At 36.2% G+C, this 17,755-nt stretch overlaps 1 protein-coding gene and 1 non-coding gene across 2 annotated transcripts; one reads left to right on the top strand and one right to left on the bottom strand.

The window, feature by feature from the left end:
- Positions 1-276: 276 nt before the first annotated feature.
- On the bottom strand, positions 277-1,635 carry LOC107485492 (uncharacterized). The gene is made up of 2 exons (XM_021140831.2): positions 1,505-1,635; positions 277-814 (listed from the first exon to the last, which is right to left on the bottom strand). The coding sequence occupies exon 2, from the start codon at positions 804-806 to the stop codon at positions 633-635; it is 174 nt and encodes a 57-aa protein (XP_020996490.1). The 5' UTR covers positions 807-814; positions 1,505-1,635; the 3' UTR covers positions 277-632.
- A 46-nt stretch (positions 1,636-1,681) lies between these two features.
- On the top strand, positions 1,682-1,755 carry TRNAV-AAC (transfer RNA valine (anticodon AAC)). Its single transcript has one exon. It is a non-coding gene; the product is annotated as a tRNA-Val (tRNA).
- Positions 1,756-17,755: the final 16,000 nt, after the last annotated feature.

Raw genomic sequence — 17,755 nt, 5'->3', positions numbered from 1 at the left:
TAAATGAAAATTACACATTTTAATCATGTTTAGATACTTCGGAACAGCATCACTTTTAACACAATAGTGATTAGCGTCAACACTAAATTGAAATTTGCAATCACAATATTGGACTATCAAGGACAAAGAAAACAATTTTGGCACAAAGTACCATAGTAACCTAAAACAAATGTAAACTGTAAAGCAGACACAGTTAACTTGAATATGCTGATAGGTAAGTATTAACTATTAGGTACACCGTTACAGTTACTAACGGATTCAGTAAGAAAATTTAACTATTCCGGTAAGCAAATCATTCATTTTCTTTGCACAGTATACTCAGTGCTATTTGTGTTCAAAATCCACAAGAACTGCATAGAAGTAGCACTAGATTCTCTGATTTTACATGTTTGTCTTCTTAAAGAAAATGGGAGAATAAATCCATCACCATTGAACGAGATTCAAACATCAAACTAGAAGATAATACCAAATCCTAGACCTTCAAAAAGTCAAGGAAAATGTACACAAGGCAGAGAAGTAAAACACACAGATTGGCATGATTCAAAGTCACATTTTCAAAGAAAACAGTACTAAATTGTTCCAGCTACAAGAATGGAGCCATGATCATCGAAATGAAACTGAAAGGTGGTGTATCACTTCATCTTAGCCTCTGTAAAGAGAACATGGCGGTTAACCCTTGGATCATACTTGCGAAACTCGAGCTTCTCTGTGAACTGCCTTGGCTTCCTCTTCACATAGAAAAATCCAGTCCCAGCAGCAGACACTAGTTTTACAAACATTTGAGCCTTCTTCTTCTTGTCCCCCATTCCTTACTCTAAACACAACGAAACCATTTACTTCAGTTTTTTTCCCTCCTCTTCAACAATTAAAAATAAGAAGTTGATTTTAATGAAATATAAAACAGATTCACACTTGCATTTAATTATACCTCGTCACGTAAATAAAAAACAACTATCTTTTACAGCTACCATGTGAATGATAATCCAAAAAGACGATTGTAATTATATGATTGAAAGGTGAAATAATTAATAATGCACACACTTGGTAAAGTCTATTTTATCTTCAGATCCTTTCTTTCCCTCAAAGACCCTAACTCAAGAAGCACACTTTGGAAATTTGATACAGCAGCAACATAATACCTTTAAATACAATCATTTCCTATGAAATCAATGTACAGTAGATAACGAGTTCCACAAGATACCACATCAAATCTGAGTATTTTGGGGGGAATATCATGAATTTGATTCTGTTTCCATCAAACACAAAGGCAAACGGTAATTTCTAATATATTTTTTGTCTGCTTATTTTTCTTTCATAAATTAAAATTATTAAAGAAAGTTAATATGTTTATTATGATGACAATATAAACATGTTCGTAATGAGAAAATTACAAAAGCATGATTTCCAAACGGTCAATCCCACTAAATACTCTATAAAATATGCTTAGAAATCATGGCTTCAAAAATTACAGATACACTAAAAGCCCAACGAGAGAGAGAGAGACCTTAATTGTGTGAGGCAGTGGCGTGAGGTGTTGGCGCAACTGCAATGTGCGACGGCAGAATGAGATGTTATTTTAGGGGTTTTCCATTTTCACTTTTCAGGGGTTCCAAAAATTGAATTCATGGATGCATTTAATGTTTGTTTATATATTTTTAAGTATTTATAAAGGGTATCAAGTGGTGTCGTGGTGTAGTTGGTTATCACGTCAGTCTAACACACTGAAGGTCTCCGGTTCGAGTCCGGGCGACGCCAGTATCTTTCTTCTTTTGCTTTTTGACACACTGAAGGCATGATGATGTGTTACACTTACACTGTTATTATATTTTTGCTCATGTTCATTAGTAATTACCCATATTAAATAACTCTTGCATCTTGCATGAGCTATTTTTGAAATTTTTATTTGTCAAACATTTTTCTTTTTACTTTTCTCTCTAAATATGTATAAATTTAACCAAAAATAACCAATTAAGTATAATTAACTATTTTTTTGTTGTGATGTACGTCCTAAAATTCTAGAAAGAAATGAAAAACCCAATTTTCAGATATGAAATGAAGAAACTACTAGGACTATAAAGCTTTCCTTCATTCAATCTTCAGTTTTGTAGTAATAGTTACTATCTTTGTTGATAAATTTATTTTTTAATTGATTTTTTGCTATTTTTTCGATTAAAAATATGAAATAGAAGCACAAGTATAAATTTTATTGAGAAAATCAAACAAATAATATGATCTTTTATAAAATAATTATTTTGTTTTCATATGTTAATGTGTTATGACTTCATTTAAGTGAATTTTATTGAGAAAAAAAATCTACTTTATTTTCAAAATGGGTTTTGAAGCTTAACTTATTAGTTATTACTCTGTAAAGTTTTTGCAATTACCAAAGAGTATTAATATTTGTTTCTCAATATCTATTGATTAGACAAAAATGCTTTTGTTTTTATGATTTTTCTTAGGACTTTATATTTAATGGGTTAGTAGTAGTTTGAGAAAGGTGTATATTATTTCTACTGAGACTTTTTTTGGGTTTTGACATTTTTTAAGTGTAATGCATTTTTTTATTAAAATATCAATTGTTGACATTTTTTATCATTCAATAAACTCCAAAAATATACTTTTATACATGTCAAAAATTTTCTCTTCTTTTCTAAATAAAAAGTGCTCTCTTCATTTATGTGATAGTAATAATGCTTTTTCTTTCTTTGAATGCATGTAATATTTTTACTTCTATGTTCAAACGTGCTATATAGGCACAACTTTAAAATAGTATTCTAGACTCATAAATTTTCAAAGCAATGATACTTACAATCATGTGCAGGACTTTGAAATTATCTATAACAATATATAAACAGAAAGTTCATACCATAACCCAACAATAAGGCCCAGATTTCAACAAAAGGCCCAACCTAAAAAGGTTGAGCTTCGCCTTGTACCGACCTCCTCCCTAGGAAGTCGATTCTTATCACGACTAACCCTAAAGAAGTCGGGGACGAAGATTAGCTGGCAGATAATCACTCATTTAAATGAGTAACTGCTCCTAAAATCTCTCTACCCACTTCCAGGAGCCATATCTCAACTTCCCTAAGATAAAGGAACGGTTATCCACCTTAAAAGGCGGAACTACTTCAGCGGTGGTTATTGGTTCACCACTATAAATACACTGACACCCCTAAAGTATCTCTAAGTTCCAATACTCTCTAGACCTGTTTTACCCATTTGCTGACTTTGGCATCGGAGTGTCTTTGCAGGTACCACCCCCCATTCTCCCTTACACAAGTCGGACAGGGGGTCTCGGAGCGCAAACCCACTTGGACGCTTCATCGTTCAGACGATTGGGCCAGCCAAACTTGTCCAACCCATTAATCTCCGGTTACCAACCGTAACATTGGCGCCGTTGCCGGGGACCCGAGAGATCAACCAGTAATGGCGGACATGTCACAGGAAGATGGTCATGTGGCATCAGATTCTGAACAAGAGAATCTAGATACCGAAAACAATGACGCAGACCTAACCCTTCACCAGGGAACCAACGACCAACATAGGGAAGGCACCTCCGGATTTAAAAATCCGAAGATGAACTCCTCCGAGGGGCGTGAATCGGAAAAGGACGGGCCACCCCATGCAACCGAACTAATGGGGCTATTCCATGGCCACCAAGGTCGCTTGGAACAACTGGAACAGGAGCGGGAGCGACAAAGGAAAATAGAAAAGCACTTAAGAGAGGAGATGGAACGACGAAAAGAGTTAGAAGAAAAACTCTTAAAATTAGAATCCTTCCTCAAAAGTCGGAACTCCCACGGCGACCGAGAAGAGTCACCCCCAGGAGGAGAGGACCCCTTTAGTGAGGACATAATGAGGGCAAAAGTTTCAAGAAACTTTAAAAGCCCCGACATGGACCTCTATGATGGAACCATAGATCCAAAGCATCATTTAAGCAACTTTAAAAGTCGGATGTATCTGGCTGATGCTTCTGATGCAACACGCTGCAAAGCTTTCCCGACCACCTTATCGAAAGCAGCAATGAAGTGGTTCGATAGCCTCCCTCCAAGGTCGGTCACCAGCTTTGAAGACCTCTCGAGAAAATTTCTAATGCGGTTCTCCATTCATAAAGACAAGGTAAAGCATGCACCGAGCCTCCTGGGGATAAAACAGGAGGTCGGAGAACCTCTACGGGATTATATGGAAAGATTCAACAAAGCGTGCTTAGAGATTCAAGACCTGCCCACCGAGGCAGTCATTATGGGGCTGGTAAATGGGCTTAGAGAATGACCCTTCTCACAGTCCATATCAAAAAGACACCCCACCTCCTTGAGTGATGTACAAGAAAGAGCTGAGAAGTATATCAACATGGAGGAAAATGCCAGACTGAGAGAGTCAAGCTGGCAACCTGGGCACCTCCCCTCGATAAAAGACAGGGAGAGGGAGCCAAAGAAGAAAGAAGACCTCGGCCTCGACAGACCCAGGAAATATCACTCTTATACTCCTCTAAAGGTTTCCATAGTGGACGTATACAGAGAAATTTGCAATACTGAAAGGCTGCCGCCTCCCAGACCCATCAAGAATAAAAAAGGGGGGAGTCGCAGTGACTACTGCGAGTACTATAAAATATATGATCACTCAACAAACGAATGTTACGACCTTAAGAATGTGATAGAAAAGCAGGCCAGAGAAGGCCGACTTGATAGATATCTCATGGAGAGGTCGGAAAATCATGGAAAGAGAAAGCGAGATGATGCAGACAGAAGAGACCCACCACCACAGACTCCGGAGAGACATATACATATGATCTCAGGCGAATTCGCGGGAGGGGGGCTCACTAAGTCCTCTCGCAAAAGACACCTCAAGCGAATCTACCAAGTCAGAAGTGAATCGCCCAACCTTCCTACCATCTCATTCACAAAGGAAGATGGGCAAGGAATAATCCCCGGACACGATGATCCGGTGGTAATAACCATGATCCTAGCCAGCGCCCATCTCCACAGAACTCTGGTAGACCAAGGAAGTTCAGCAGACATCCTTTTCAAGCCTGCGTTTGATAAACTAGGGCTTGACAAAAGGGAGCTGAGAGCCTACCTCGACACTTTGTATGGGCTAGGCGATACGCCAATAAAACCACTGGGTTTCCTGCCCCTCCATACTACTTTTGGAAAAGGAGAAAAATCCAAAACTCTGAACATAGACTTCATAGTCATCGACGTGGAAGAGCTACCCTAAACCGACTAGGAGCAGTGGTATCTACCCCGCATCTCTGCATGAAATTCCCTACATCAGCGGGGATAGCAATGGTGCGTGGGGACCAAAAATTGGCAAGAAAGTGCTACAATGAAAGCCTGAACCTAAGGGGAAAAGGCAAAGAAGTCAACACCATAGAACTCAGTGGAGCAAGGGCCAAAGAAGAGTTGCGACCACAGCCAGGAGGAAAAACCGAGAAAATACAGGTCGGCAAAGAGAAAGAAAAAAATACCAACATAGGAGCCAACCTAGGGGAAACCCTGAAGCAAGGGTTGACTAAACTCCTAAGAAACAACTCTGACCTTTTTGCCTGGAAAGCCTCCGACATGCCTGGGATAGATCCCGAGCTTATGTCCCACAATCTCTCGGTGTATCCAGGATCCCGACCTGTACAACAGAAAAGGCGCAAGCTTGGCCCTGAACGAGCTCTAGTGGTGGAAGAGCAAGTACAGGCACTCCTAGAAGCCAGCTTCATCAGAGAAGTCAAATATCCAACAGGGCTAGCAAATGCAGTGCTAGTCAAGAAGCAAAATGGCAAATGGAGAATGTGTGTCGACTACACCGACTTAAATAAAGCATGTCCTAAGGACCCTTATCCACTTCCAAGTATTGACGCCCTAGTAGACTCTAGCTCGGGGTATCAATACTTGTCGTTGATGGATGCCTACTCGGGATATAACCAAATCCCTATGTATGAGCCAGACCAAGAGAAAACATCGTTCATCACGCCCCGAGAAAATTTTTGCTACGTGGTCATGCCGTTTGGACTAAAAAATGCAGGGGCCACATACCAAAGGCTGATGAATAAGGTGTTCGCCCCTCACCTCGGGAACTTAATGGAAGTCTACGTAGACAACATACTAGTGAAAACTAAGGAAGAAGCTGATCTCTTGACAGACCTCTTGCAAGTCTTCGACACCATAAGGTTGCACGGGATGAGGCTAAATCCCGCAAAGTGTACCTTTGCGGTGGTGGCTGGAAAATTTCTAGGGTTCATGCTAACACAGAGAGGGATCGAAGCAAATCTCGATAAGTGTAAAGCCATCCTTGAAATGAAGAGCCCGACCTGCCTAAGAGAGGTCCAACAATTGAATGGACGACTAGCAGCCCTCTCCAGGTTCTTGGCAGGATCAGCACTCAAATCCCTTCCACTATTTTCTTTACTAAGAAAGGGATGCCAGTTCGAATGGACTCCAAAATGCGAAGAAGCGTTCCAAGAGTTCAAAGATTCCTGAGCCAACCGCCAATCCTAACCCGACCTCTAGTCGGGAAAGATCTCGTCCTATATTTGTCCGTAGCAAACAAAGCTGTCGCATCAGCCCTGATAAGGGAGAACGAGGTCGGACAGCATCCGGTTTACTTCATTAGCAAAGTCCTGCAGGGCTCCGAGCTAAGGTACCACAAACTAGAGAAGTTTGCCTACTCCTTAGTAATAGCCTCGCGAAGGCTACGGCCTTATTTTCAAGCACATACTATAAGAGTCCGAACGAACCAGCACATGAAGCAAATCCTCCAGAAGACGGATGTTGCAGGAAGAATGGTTCAATGGGCAGTAGAGCTCTCCGAGTTTGACTTAAAGTATGAAACTCGGACAGCGATCAAAGCCCAATGCCTCATCGACTTTACGTAGATGGATCCTCAAACAAGACAGGAACTTTACGTAGATGGATCCTCAAACAAGACAGGAAGCGGTGCAGGCATAATACTGGACGACGAAAGGGGAACCCAAATAGAGGTATCCCTCAAATTTGAATTCCCAGCTTTAAATAATCAAGCAGAGTATGAAGCCCTGATTGCAGGGTTGAAACTGGCAGAAGAGGTCGGTGCAACGAAAGTGGTGATATACAGCGACTCTCAAGTGGTGACCTCCCAGATAAATGGAGAGTATCAGGCTAAAGACCCGAACATGAAAAGGTACTTGGAAAGAACCTTGGAACACTTAGGGCACTTTGCGGAAACCGAAGTTAAGCATATAACTCGGGATCTCAATAGCAGAACAGATGCCCTCTCCAAGTTAGCAAGCACCAAACCGGGAGGGAATAACAGAAGCCTGATTCAGGAAACTCTCCAAGAACCCTCGGTAGTAAAAGAAGAGAACAAACGAGATGTCCTAGAGGTAACTGGGCTAAACCTCGGATGGATGAATCCTTTGGTCGAATACTTAAAATTCGACATCCTCCCCAAAGAGGAAAAAGAGATTAAGAAAATCCGAAGGGAAGCACAACATTACACTCTGGTGAAAAATATCCTTTATAAAAGAGGAATATCAACTCCATTGTTGAAATGCGTACCGACCTCAAGGACCACTGAGATATTAGAGGAGGTTCATAATGGGATCTGCAGAAACCATCTCGGAGCCATGTCACTAGCCAGGAAAGTAATCTGAGCTGGATTTTATTGGCCGACCTTGCAGAAAGATGCCATAGAATTTGTGAAAAAGTGCCGGTCATGCCAAATGCACGCAAATTTCCACATGGCTCCCCCCGAGGAGCTAACCAGCACAACTTCTCCATGGCCCTTTGCAAAATGGGGGATGGATCTGTTAGGTCCTTTTTCCCAGGCCCCAGGACAAGTCAAATACTTGATTGTGGGAATAGACTACTTCACAAAGTGGATAGAAGTAGAACCATTAGCCACCATCACAGCCCAGAGAAGTCGGAGGTTCCTCTACAAAAATATCATCACAAGATTTGGAATACCTTATTCCATTACTATAGACAACGGAACCCAGTTCACCGACTCTACCTTCTGAAGTCTGGTGGCCAGTATGAAAATCAAACACCAGTTCACCTCAGTGGAACATCCACAAGCGAACGGACAAGACGAGGCAGCCAACAAAGTCATACTGGCAGGGCTAAAGAAAAGACTACAAGATGCAAAAGGAGCCTGGGCTGAGGAGCTACCACAAGTGTTATGGGCTTACCGAACGACGCCACAATCTGCCACTGGAGAAACGCCCTTCCGACTCGTCTACAGCGTAGAAGCTATGATACCAGTAGAAATCAGCGAATAAAGCCCAAGGGTGATTTTCCACGATGAGGTCGAAAACGTACGAGGGCACAAAGATGAGCTTGAATTCGGGGAAAACAAGTCGGGTGAAGGAAAACTCGCTGCTAATTGGAAGGGACCATACAAAGTTAGTGAGGTCTTAGGAAAAGGTTATTATAAGGTGACCGACCTAAACGGCACCGAGTTACCAAGGCCGTGGCATGCTTGCAACATGAAAAGGTACTATAGTTAAAAGCGAACTCTACTCCCTGATGTACTCTTTTCCCTACTTCACGATTTTTTTCCAAAAAACAAAGGGTTTTTTCTGAAGAAGGGTTTTTAACGAGGCATCATAGTAGAGCCTAAGGGGAATATGTTGTTAAAAGCCCTTAGTAGCAGTAAAAGTACCTTTCCAAATAAATAAAGATCTTTTTCAAATATCTCTTATAAAAATTCCTCCTCGTTTATTTTCTTTCTACGAAACGCGCCGACTTAAGCTTGACAAAACGTGAAAATCCCATGAACCGACCTAGATGGTCGTCAGGATAAAACGACGAGGTACAAGTCGGTGTAAAGAGGTTATAGAAGTTGATCGTAAGAAACTCGGAAACACTCCGACTCATAAGTCGAAATGAAAACCCGAGTAGAGAAGCTCAAAAACACTTCGATCAATAAATCGAAATGAAAAACCGAGTAGAAGAAAAATGCATCGCAAAAATAACCTAAGTCATAAAAACTCAATAAACCGCAAAGTTGAGTATAAGGAATAGTGAAAAAGAGATCGAAAAACCTATTAAAAAAGCCAAAAGACTGTCCTAAGTCCTCAAAGCGAAAAAAGCTCAGAAGGACAGATAGGCCAAAGGAAAAGGTTTTTCAAGAAAAAGTCGAAGAAATTTTCTAAGTATCAAAACAGAAAAGCATGCACGCGAAAAATAACTTAAACCCTTATCCAAAAAAGGGTATTTCTAAAACATTTTGTTTATGGCCTTAAGAGGCCAAATAAAATGTCAACCACCACAACCAACGTAAAAAAAAAGAGAGAGTTTAAAAAGAGGGGACCCACAGGTCGGGCCCCCATATAGCCAACAAATTTTTAAACATCACCACCGGGAGTAGTCGGATCACCAGCAGAATCAGGAAGATTGGCCGCAACGCCATCAGGACCAGGGAGAGGGGCACCCACAGGAGTTGGAAGAGAAGTCTCGGAAGTCTCTCGGAAGAACTCGGAGCATTGTCTGGTCGGGGAGGAGACTCTATGATTCTCTGGCCCCGAGTCTTCAACTCGAATTCAGATACAGGGCGGGGAGGAGACACAATGGCCCCATCAATGACAATCTTGTCAGGGTCCAAAGGAGAGAGATCCAAATTGGGAGCAAGGACTCCGACCTGCTCCTTAAAAATCCTCCAAGCCTCCTCGGCTCCCTCAGCAATAGAGTCCTCCAACTCGGCGTAAGCAGTCCAAGAATTCAACAAGTCCTTCCTCACCTCCACGAGGTCCTTGAACAAGCTCGAATAACTCTCCTGTGCCTTCTTCCTCAAGCCCTCCTCCATATTGCATTGGGCTTGTAACTTGCTCCCCTTCTCCTGAAGACCATCCCTTTCCTCCCTCAATTTAGCGACCTCCTCCTTCAACTCCTTCTCATGTTTCTGATACATGAGAAGCCTTTCCTCCAACTCTTCAACCCTCGAAGTTGAACCCAGAGAGCTAAGAGGAGTCTTCTCAAAGATATCAAGAAACTTGGTGCACATCGCCGCTGCCCTAACACTCTCCTGAGCCAGAATAGTGAGGTGGTTCCAGACAGAAACATCATCCATACCTATACGGGTATGGGGGTAAATGTGTTTCCGGATAAATGCAGGAGCATCCACCTTAGCCTCACCTTCAAAAGAAGAGGAAGACTCTAAAGTCTTACGCTTCTTCTTCTCTGGCTCGGGAGAAGGTCGGAGCGGAAGGGGCGGCTGAGAAGAAGCCGAGGAAGAAATAACAATAGGTCGAGTAGGGGTCCCCAAATTTTGAGAAGGAGGAGGAGGAGGAGGAGGAAGAGGGGAGCTAGTTACCCTGGCACCGCCGGCCCTGGCGCGAGATCTTGCCCTGGCCTCCTGGACTCTCTGGTAAGATTCACTGGAATTCTTCTTTCCATCTCTGTAAAAAGCAATTATTAGCCAAAAAATTCAGACAAGTCGGAAAAACAAGATACAAGTCGAAAACAAAAGCATAAAGACAAAGGTTACCTAATTGTGCCTGGACAAAAGCCGGCGACCCCTGGAGAAATTTTTTGGTATCCAGATATGGGCCCTCCCCCGCACTTCTCGGAGGAACCTCACAATGGCTACCTCCACCTCGTCCAAGTCATCCAAACCGTATTTCTCGCAAGAGGAGGCCTCCAACCAATACAGAGGAAAGCGAGGAACAGAATTTTCATCCAGGAAAAAAGGGTGGTGACCCTCTACACCTTGAACTTTGAAAAAATAATTCTTAAAGTCGTGGAAGGTTTCATCAAAAAGGGTGAAAACTCTCCGACCTTGTATGGCTCGAAAAGACACCCATTGCTGCTTGTTATTTAGCCCACTGAAGGGCTTGGTCATGTGAAAAAGATAGAAGAAAATCCTCAAAGAGGTCGGAAAATCTAAAGCGTGGCTGATAAACTGGTAAATTTTCAGAAAACCCCAAGAATTGGAGTGAAGTTGGGTAGGAGCAACTCGGCAGTGACACAAAACAGCTATTTCAAAATCAGAAAATGGAAGAAAAACACCCAAACGGGTAATCATGCTTTCATACATGTAGAAAAAATGAGGGACCTCCTCAGTATCCCTCCCAAAACAAACCCGGTCTTCCAGACCTGGGACCACCAATTCATACTTCGGCTCATCCTCCTCAGAAGTACAAATATGGTGATGAGTGCGAAGATTGGTGATGAACTCGGCATCGACCAAAGGTTCCTCCCCCAAGACCGTAACATCAACCCACTGAGCAAGAACTTCTACAGAAGACATTTTTCCCTAAGGTACGATGAAAACCTACAGAGGAAAAAGAAAAAATAATAAAAAGCGAGAGTTCCTAAGGGGGCATGAAATCTAACAGAGGCGTCACCTTCTCCCTCTCCAAAGAAAATAAAAGGCATACAAACAGAAGCACTTAATAAAAGGGAAGAAAGAACCAACCTTTGCCTGAAAAGGAGTAGAGGAAGATGAAAGCCTTCAACGAAAGTATCCCACGAACAGATACGAAAGTGTTCCATGAACAGATGAAAGGGAAAATTTGAAAAATCGAAGAAACGAAACAACGAAAGAAGAGGGAAGCACTTATAAGCACGTTAGGGGCATAATGGTAAAAATGGAAGCGGTCATTAATGAATGCACCGTTACCAAGGTAATTAATACCTACGCACACCCATAACGGACGCGACGTTTGATTAGACGTAACTGTGAAAATCAAAAGTCACGAAAATTCACGTCGGTTGCAAACAAATCACCTCAGTTCCCTCACAAGTCGGTTACGACCCCGAGTAGAATACTCGAACCCAAATCTTAAAAGAAATTGGGCTCGAGTAGGGGGCACTGTTCATACCCTGACCCAACGATAAGGCCCAAATTCCAACAAAAGGCCCAACCCAAAAAGGTTGAGCTTCGCCTTGTACCGACCTCCTCCCTAGGAAGTCGGTTCTTATCACGACTAACCCTAAAGAAGTCGGGAACGAAGATTAGCTGGCAGATAATCACTCATTTAAATGAGTAACTGCCCCTAAAATCTCTCTACCCACTTCCAGGAGGCATATCTCAACATCCCTAAGATAAATGAACGGTTATCCACCTTAAAAGGCGGAACTACTTCAGCGGTGGTTATTGGTTCACCACTATAAATACACTGACACCCCTCAGGTATCTCTAAGTTCCAATACTCTCTAGACCTGTTTTACCCCTTTGCTGACTTTGGCATCGGAGTGTCTTTACAGGTACCACCCCCCATTCTCCCTTACACAAGTCAGGCAGGGGGTCTCGGAGCGCAAACCCACTTGGACGCTTCATCGTTCAGACGATTGGGCCAGCCAAACTTATCCAACCCATTAATCTCCGGTTACCCACCATAACACATAATATAGAGAGAATAATGTCTAATTTTTGTATTTTTATTTTAATTTTATTAATAAATAATAATTGACGTAATTGCATTTTAAAAATTAGTATAAAATGTAATTATAGTTAACTTTTCTTCATTTATATTACTGTTATTTTCTTATTTTACACACAATTTTCACTTATGGTATTCTCTTCTTCGTTCTACTACAAAGTACTTTCTCTTATCTTTTAGATAATTCTATTAACTTCATATTTACAGAGTATAATTATTAAAGTCAGATCTTTTACTGTAATTAATACATAAGTATTAATTGTGTCAATATTTACATAATTTTTTTCTGTCTTTTTCTATCTCTTGAGTTAGATAAATTTTAATTTTTTTTTCTAAGTATGGATACGAAACCTTTTTAATATTGGAAGAGAAAGTCTATGCCTATTATTGGAGGTGGTCATAAAACTTTAAAATATATTCACTTTGAATGATATCAACAATTTGAGAGAATAGATTTAAACTTAAATAACTATTTTTAATGAAAAGCATTGGGTATATATTTATTGAATTTAAAAAAAAAATTGTATTTATATGTCGTCTTTTATTTTTGTGGTGGTGTACAGCAGTAATACTTACATCATAATTTCAAAGTTTATTTTATATTTATGTCAATTTATAAAGTATTTTAAAAAAATTATGTTTAAGTAAATTTTTTTGATAATTATTTTATATTTTAAAATTTAAAATTTTGTAATTTTATTTTTATTCAAGAATTATTTTTCTATTTAATTTTAATTCTGTTACTAATATTAATTTTAATTTTTTAATTTTTAGAATAGATAAAAAGATTTAATTTTTTTATAAATTAGATGATTCAAAAACTACTCATTATAAAAGAAGTTAAGTTTAATTCTTGACATGTTAGATAAAAAATTGTTTAATTAGATAAAAAAATTAAAGAACACATATCAGATAAAAAATATTTTTGTTTTACATCAAATTGATAACATAAAATTTTTTTTACATTAAATTGATAAAAACAAAAGACAGAACTATTTTTTACGTGATATATAAAGAGAATATATAGAGAATGGTGCCCAATTTTTGTATTTCCATTTTAACCATATTAATAAATAGTAATTGATGTAAGTGCATTTTAAAAACTGGTATAAAATGTAATTACCATTAACTTTTCTTCATTCCACTAAGAACTGTCTTTTATCTTTCAGGTAATTCTATTAGCCTCATATTTACAAAATATAATTATCAAAGTCAGATCTCTTACTATAATTAATACATAAGTATTAATTTTGTCAATATTTACATAATTTTTTTCTGTCTTCTTCTATCTCTTAGGTTATGTAAATTTTAATTTTTTTTGTTTGTTCCTAACCATGGATGCGAAACCTCTCAATATTGGAAGAGACATAAAACTTTAAAGTATATTCAGTTTGAATGTTATCAATAATTTGAGAGAATGGATTTGAACTTAAATAACTATTTTTAGTGAAAAGTATTGGGTATGTATTTATTGAATTTTTTTAAAGAAAAAAATTTTGTGTATTTATATATCATCTTTTATTTTTGTGGTGGTGGACAGCAATAGTGCTCACATCATACTTTCAAAGTTTATTTTATATTTATGTCAATTCATAAAATATTTTACAAAAATTATGTTTAAGTAAATTTTTTATTTTATAATTATTTTATATTTTGGAATTTAAAATTTTGTATTTTTATTTTTATTCAAAAATTATTTTTGTATTTTATTTTAATTCTGTTAGTCTAAAAATACTAATATTAATTTTAGTTTTTTTATTTTTAAAATAGATAAAAAATGTGATTTTTTTATAAATTAAATGATTCAAAAACTACTCATTATAAAAGAAGTTAAGTTTAATTCTTGACATACTAAATAAAAGATTATTTAATTAGATAAAAATAATTATAAAAAAATTAATTAAAAAAAAATTTCTTTCAACATCAAATTGATAAGATAAAAAAAATTTACATCAAATCGATAAAAGAAAAAGACAAAATTTACAACGGCAGTGAATGAAGGCAATGAAAGACGCTGGAGGCAATGTAATTGAAGGTGTTAAGAAAAAAGGAAAAGGGCAATAGTAAGAGAAACACATAAAAATGTGCATAAAGAACAAAATTAGTAGATTTTTCAAAAAAATTAAAAACAAAACTTTAATAGAATAATTAGAATGAAATCAAACTACTGTTGAGAGTATAAGGGCAAACAAAAGGATTGCATACACTTTGTATTTTTTTTTTTTGTTAGGAGATGTGTTATCATGGTTATAGGAGTAATAAAACTATTTTTATTTTAGTGGGAGGTTATTAGATTTTTCAAAATAAATTTTATGACTATTTGGTCCTTATAATTTGTTTTATGAAATGGTTTGCTAGAGGATAAATATAGTAAAAAAAAATTAAAAACTAAAGTCGTGGTCAACTCTTTGAATTGGCTTTATAGATTTTCACCTTTTGTTATATAGTACAAAGATAATATATAATATAATAAATAGTACATGCTCTTATACATAAGAACATGGGACTTAATATCATCCTTTTTATGGAGTTTTTCTCCCTTAATAAAATAACTAATATCATTTAGGGTTAATGTTTATTTATGTACTTAATAAAAAAAATTAATATCATTTAATTTTAATTTTTAATTTTTAAGATACATTAAAAGTTACTTATTATATAGGAAGTTAAAAATATTTTAAACTTAAAAAATTATTTAATAACAAAATTAAATTTGTTCAAAATCGTAGGAAGAGTTAGAGAGAAAAAAAAGTTAAAACTTTTTAACTAATTACAAAAAATCACCACCATCAAAACTATTAAAATTGAGTATATTAAGTGAGGCTTAAGAAGTAAACCAGAACGATAAATCTAAAAGTTTTATATCTCTCTTCATATAGTGTTTCACTTTAACTAACTTTTTTTATGGATAGTATTCAAATGACGAACAAAATAATAAGAAGATTCGTATTAGATTATGAAAATTAATCTCATCCTTATTATACGATGACATTAGTTCGAAACATGTAAAATAAAATAATAAAGTATAGTGTAATTGATGTGAACAATAAAAAATATAAAACTTATAAAATAATAGTCAAATGTGGATAATAATGGTTACCTTCTGTTCTAAGGTACTATATTAAACTGCGACTTAAATTTATAATTATTAGTTAAAAAACTTACAATTATGTACTATTTTTATTATTTTGGTTGAAAATAATATATTTTGATATTGGTTTTTAGGATTACTGACATAAAATCTTTTATAATTTCAAAAAATTTTAAATGATTTATGTCTTAATTCTTTTAGCAAAATTTCAACAATTCATAAAAGTTAATACACTAGATAGTTTTAAATTAAAGTGATGGACAAAAGTAAAAGTTGCGATGATAATACTTGCTAATAATTAATAAGGATTGGAAGAAGAGAATGTGGAAGGAGAATAAAAAAATGAGAAAGGAAAACAAGGTAATATAATAGTGAAGATGAGACAATGACATATATGTGTATAGAGAACAATATATAGTAAGAAAAAGAATAATGTTTGATATAGTGAGGCGATATAATAAAAATATAAATTAATAATTAAAAAAATGCAATTAAAGATAGTTTAAAAAATTAAATATAAAATAAAAAAATATTTTTTTATTAATTGAATTATGCATAAAGATAAAGAGTGTTTTGAATATAAATTTTTATCTCTATTTTAAATTAAATACTATTAAAAATAAATAAATAAACCTAATAACATTTAAATTTTTTTATTCTTAATGTTTAGATTATTTTATTAAATTTATAATTTTAAAAATAAAATTATAAAAATTAATCTTTTTACAATAATTAAAAAGCGGCTGAAAGTACCTATTGAGCCGCTAGTGATAATAAAATGTGATATATTTGTTTTTTTTCCTATGAAATGTGATATATTTTTTTCTACAAGATGCTACACATTACTTTACTATACTTATCTCTCATTTTGCAGCCACTTCATGCCCGAGCCAGAGATAAGAAGGAGGAGATCTTCTCCCTTTGGAAACAAGAAGTTGTTGCCTGTATAAAGGTGTGGAATATATACATGTATGAAAGATGCATCTAAATTTTTTTTAACTCCAAAAATTAAATGAATTTATTTGGATGCAGTTGCTGCTGATATTGAATGAAAAATGCAATTTAGAAAGACAATTTTTTGAACTAAGAATGGTTAGTTAAAGTCTTTGTTATTTATATATAGTTTAATTTCAGTAGTTTGTTGAATTAAAAAAAATTTAAAATTAATATAGCTGATCAATTTTCAATCTTTTGAATTTATTTTTCAATTGGTCAGAATTTGTCTGAAATTCTGAAATATTGGTTAATTTATCATAATTTTTTTTAAACGAATGAAGTGGCTTTAGAATTAAAAAAAAAACTAATGAGAAATTTAAATAATTTAAGGTGGCTTCTCTTGAAATTTAAATATTATTTTATTTGGTTTTAATATGTGTATTTTTTGTTTCCTATGAATTTTTGTGAGACTCACAATTATTTGATAATAACATTTTGAATGTGATCAGGTACCTCTTATATGAATACATCTATAACTCTTGATGTTTCAATTAGTGCTTTAAGTAATTTGAATAATCTCCTACAACCTAGTTTCAGGAATTTCAACTCTTAAAACATAGAGAATGAGCTTAACGTAACTATCATTATAGTGTAGAGGAAAATCACACGAATGAATAACATAAATCTAGAATATAAGAATGGAATTAGAGCAGCACTAAAAAATTGGTTTCCACCCTCAGTAACTGATAAATTAAGTGCTGTGAAGAATTATCAATCAACCAAGTATAAATATATAAGACTTGAGGAGAATGATGTTCATGCTCTCATGTAAATAAGGTGGATTACAATGTCTTTATATTCATAGTTTTCTCCAAGAGATTACTGAAACTTCTAAATACTAATGCCAAATTAATGGAAAGTTACACGATGAAAGAGTTGCCGTATTGAACATCACCAAGAGAACTTCAAAAAAGAGAGGGTAAACAGTAGGGCTTGTGAGTGTTTTGATTCATGTTAATACACTATTCGAGAGTTCTTTTAAGTTTTAAAATGAAAGAATAAAATGATGAATTATCATGTAAGGTTATCCTTTATTCATTTCTATAAACAATAAAGTATAGTTAACTGGTATCCTTAATAATATTGCATACAGCAGAGCAAATTTTCTAAACCTCATATCACGTATGAGAAAAGCTGCAAGATAATTTGATAGAAACCTTAGCATTTTTTTACTTCGAGTCTCTCTCAAATCATATTCCCATTTTTCCCTTTTTTTTTTAATTTTCACTCATTCACGGTCATTTCACACCCTTCCTCCTGTTCTGGCATTCTCTACGAATTCGTCATCCCTCGAAGAGTCTTCAAGTCACTCTTCA

This window comes from Arachis duranensis, chromosome 4 (assembly GCF_000817695.3).
Source record: "Arachis duranensis cultivar V14167 chromosome 4, aradu.V14167.gnm2.J7QH, whole genome shotgun sequence".
Taxonomy (NCBI): domain Eukaryota; kingdom Viridiplantae; phylum Streptophyta; class Magnoliopsida; order Fabales; family Fabaceae; genus Arachis; species Arachis duranensis.
Note: the sequence above shows the minus strand (reverse complement) of the source record. Positions and strands in the feature narration are given on the sequence as shown.

Coding starts and splice junctions, on each gene's coding strand:
- LOC107485492 (XM_021140831.2), bottom strand. CDS start 806: ATGGGGGACAAGAAGAAGAAGGCTCAAATGTTTGTAAAACTAGTGTCT.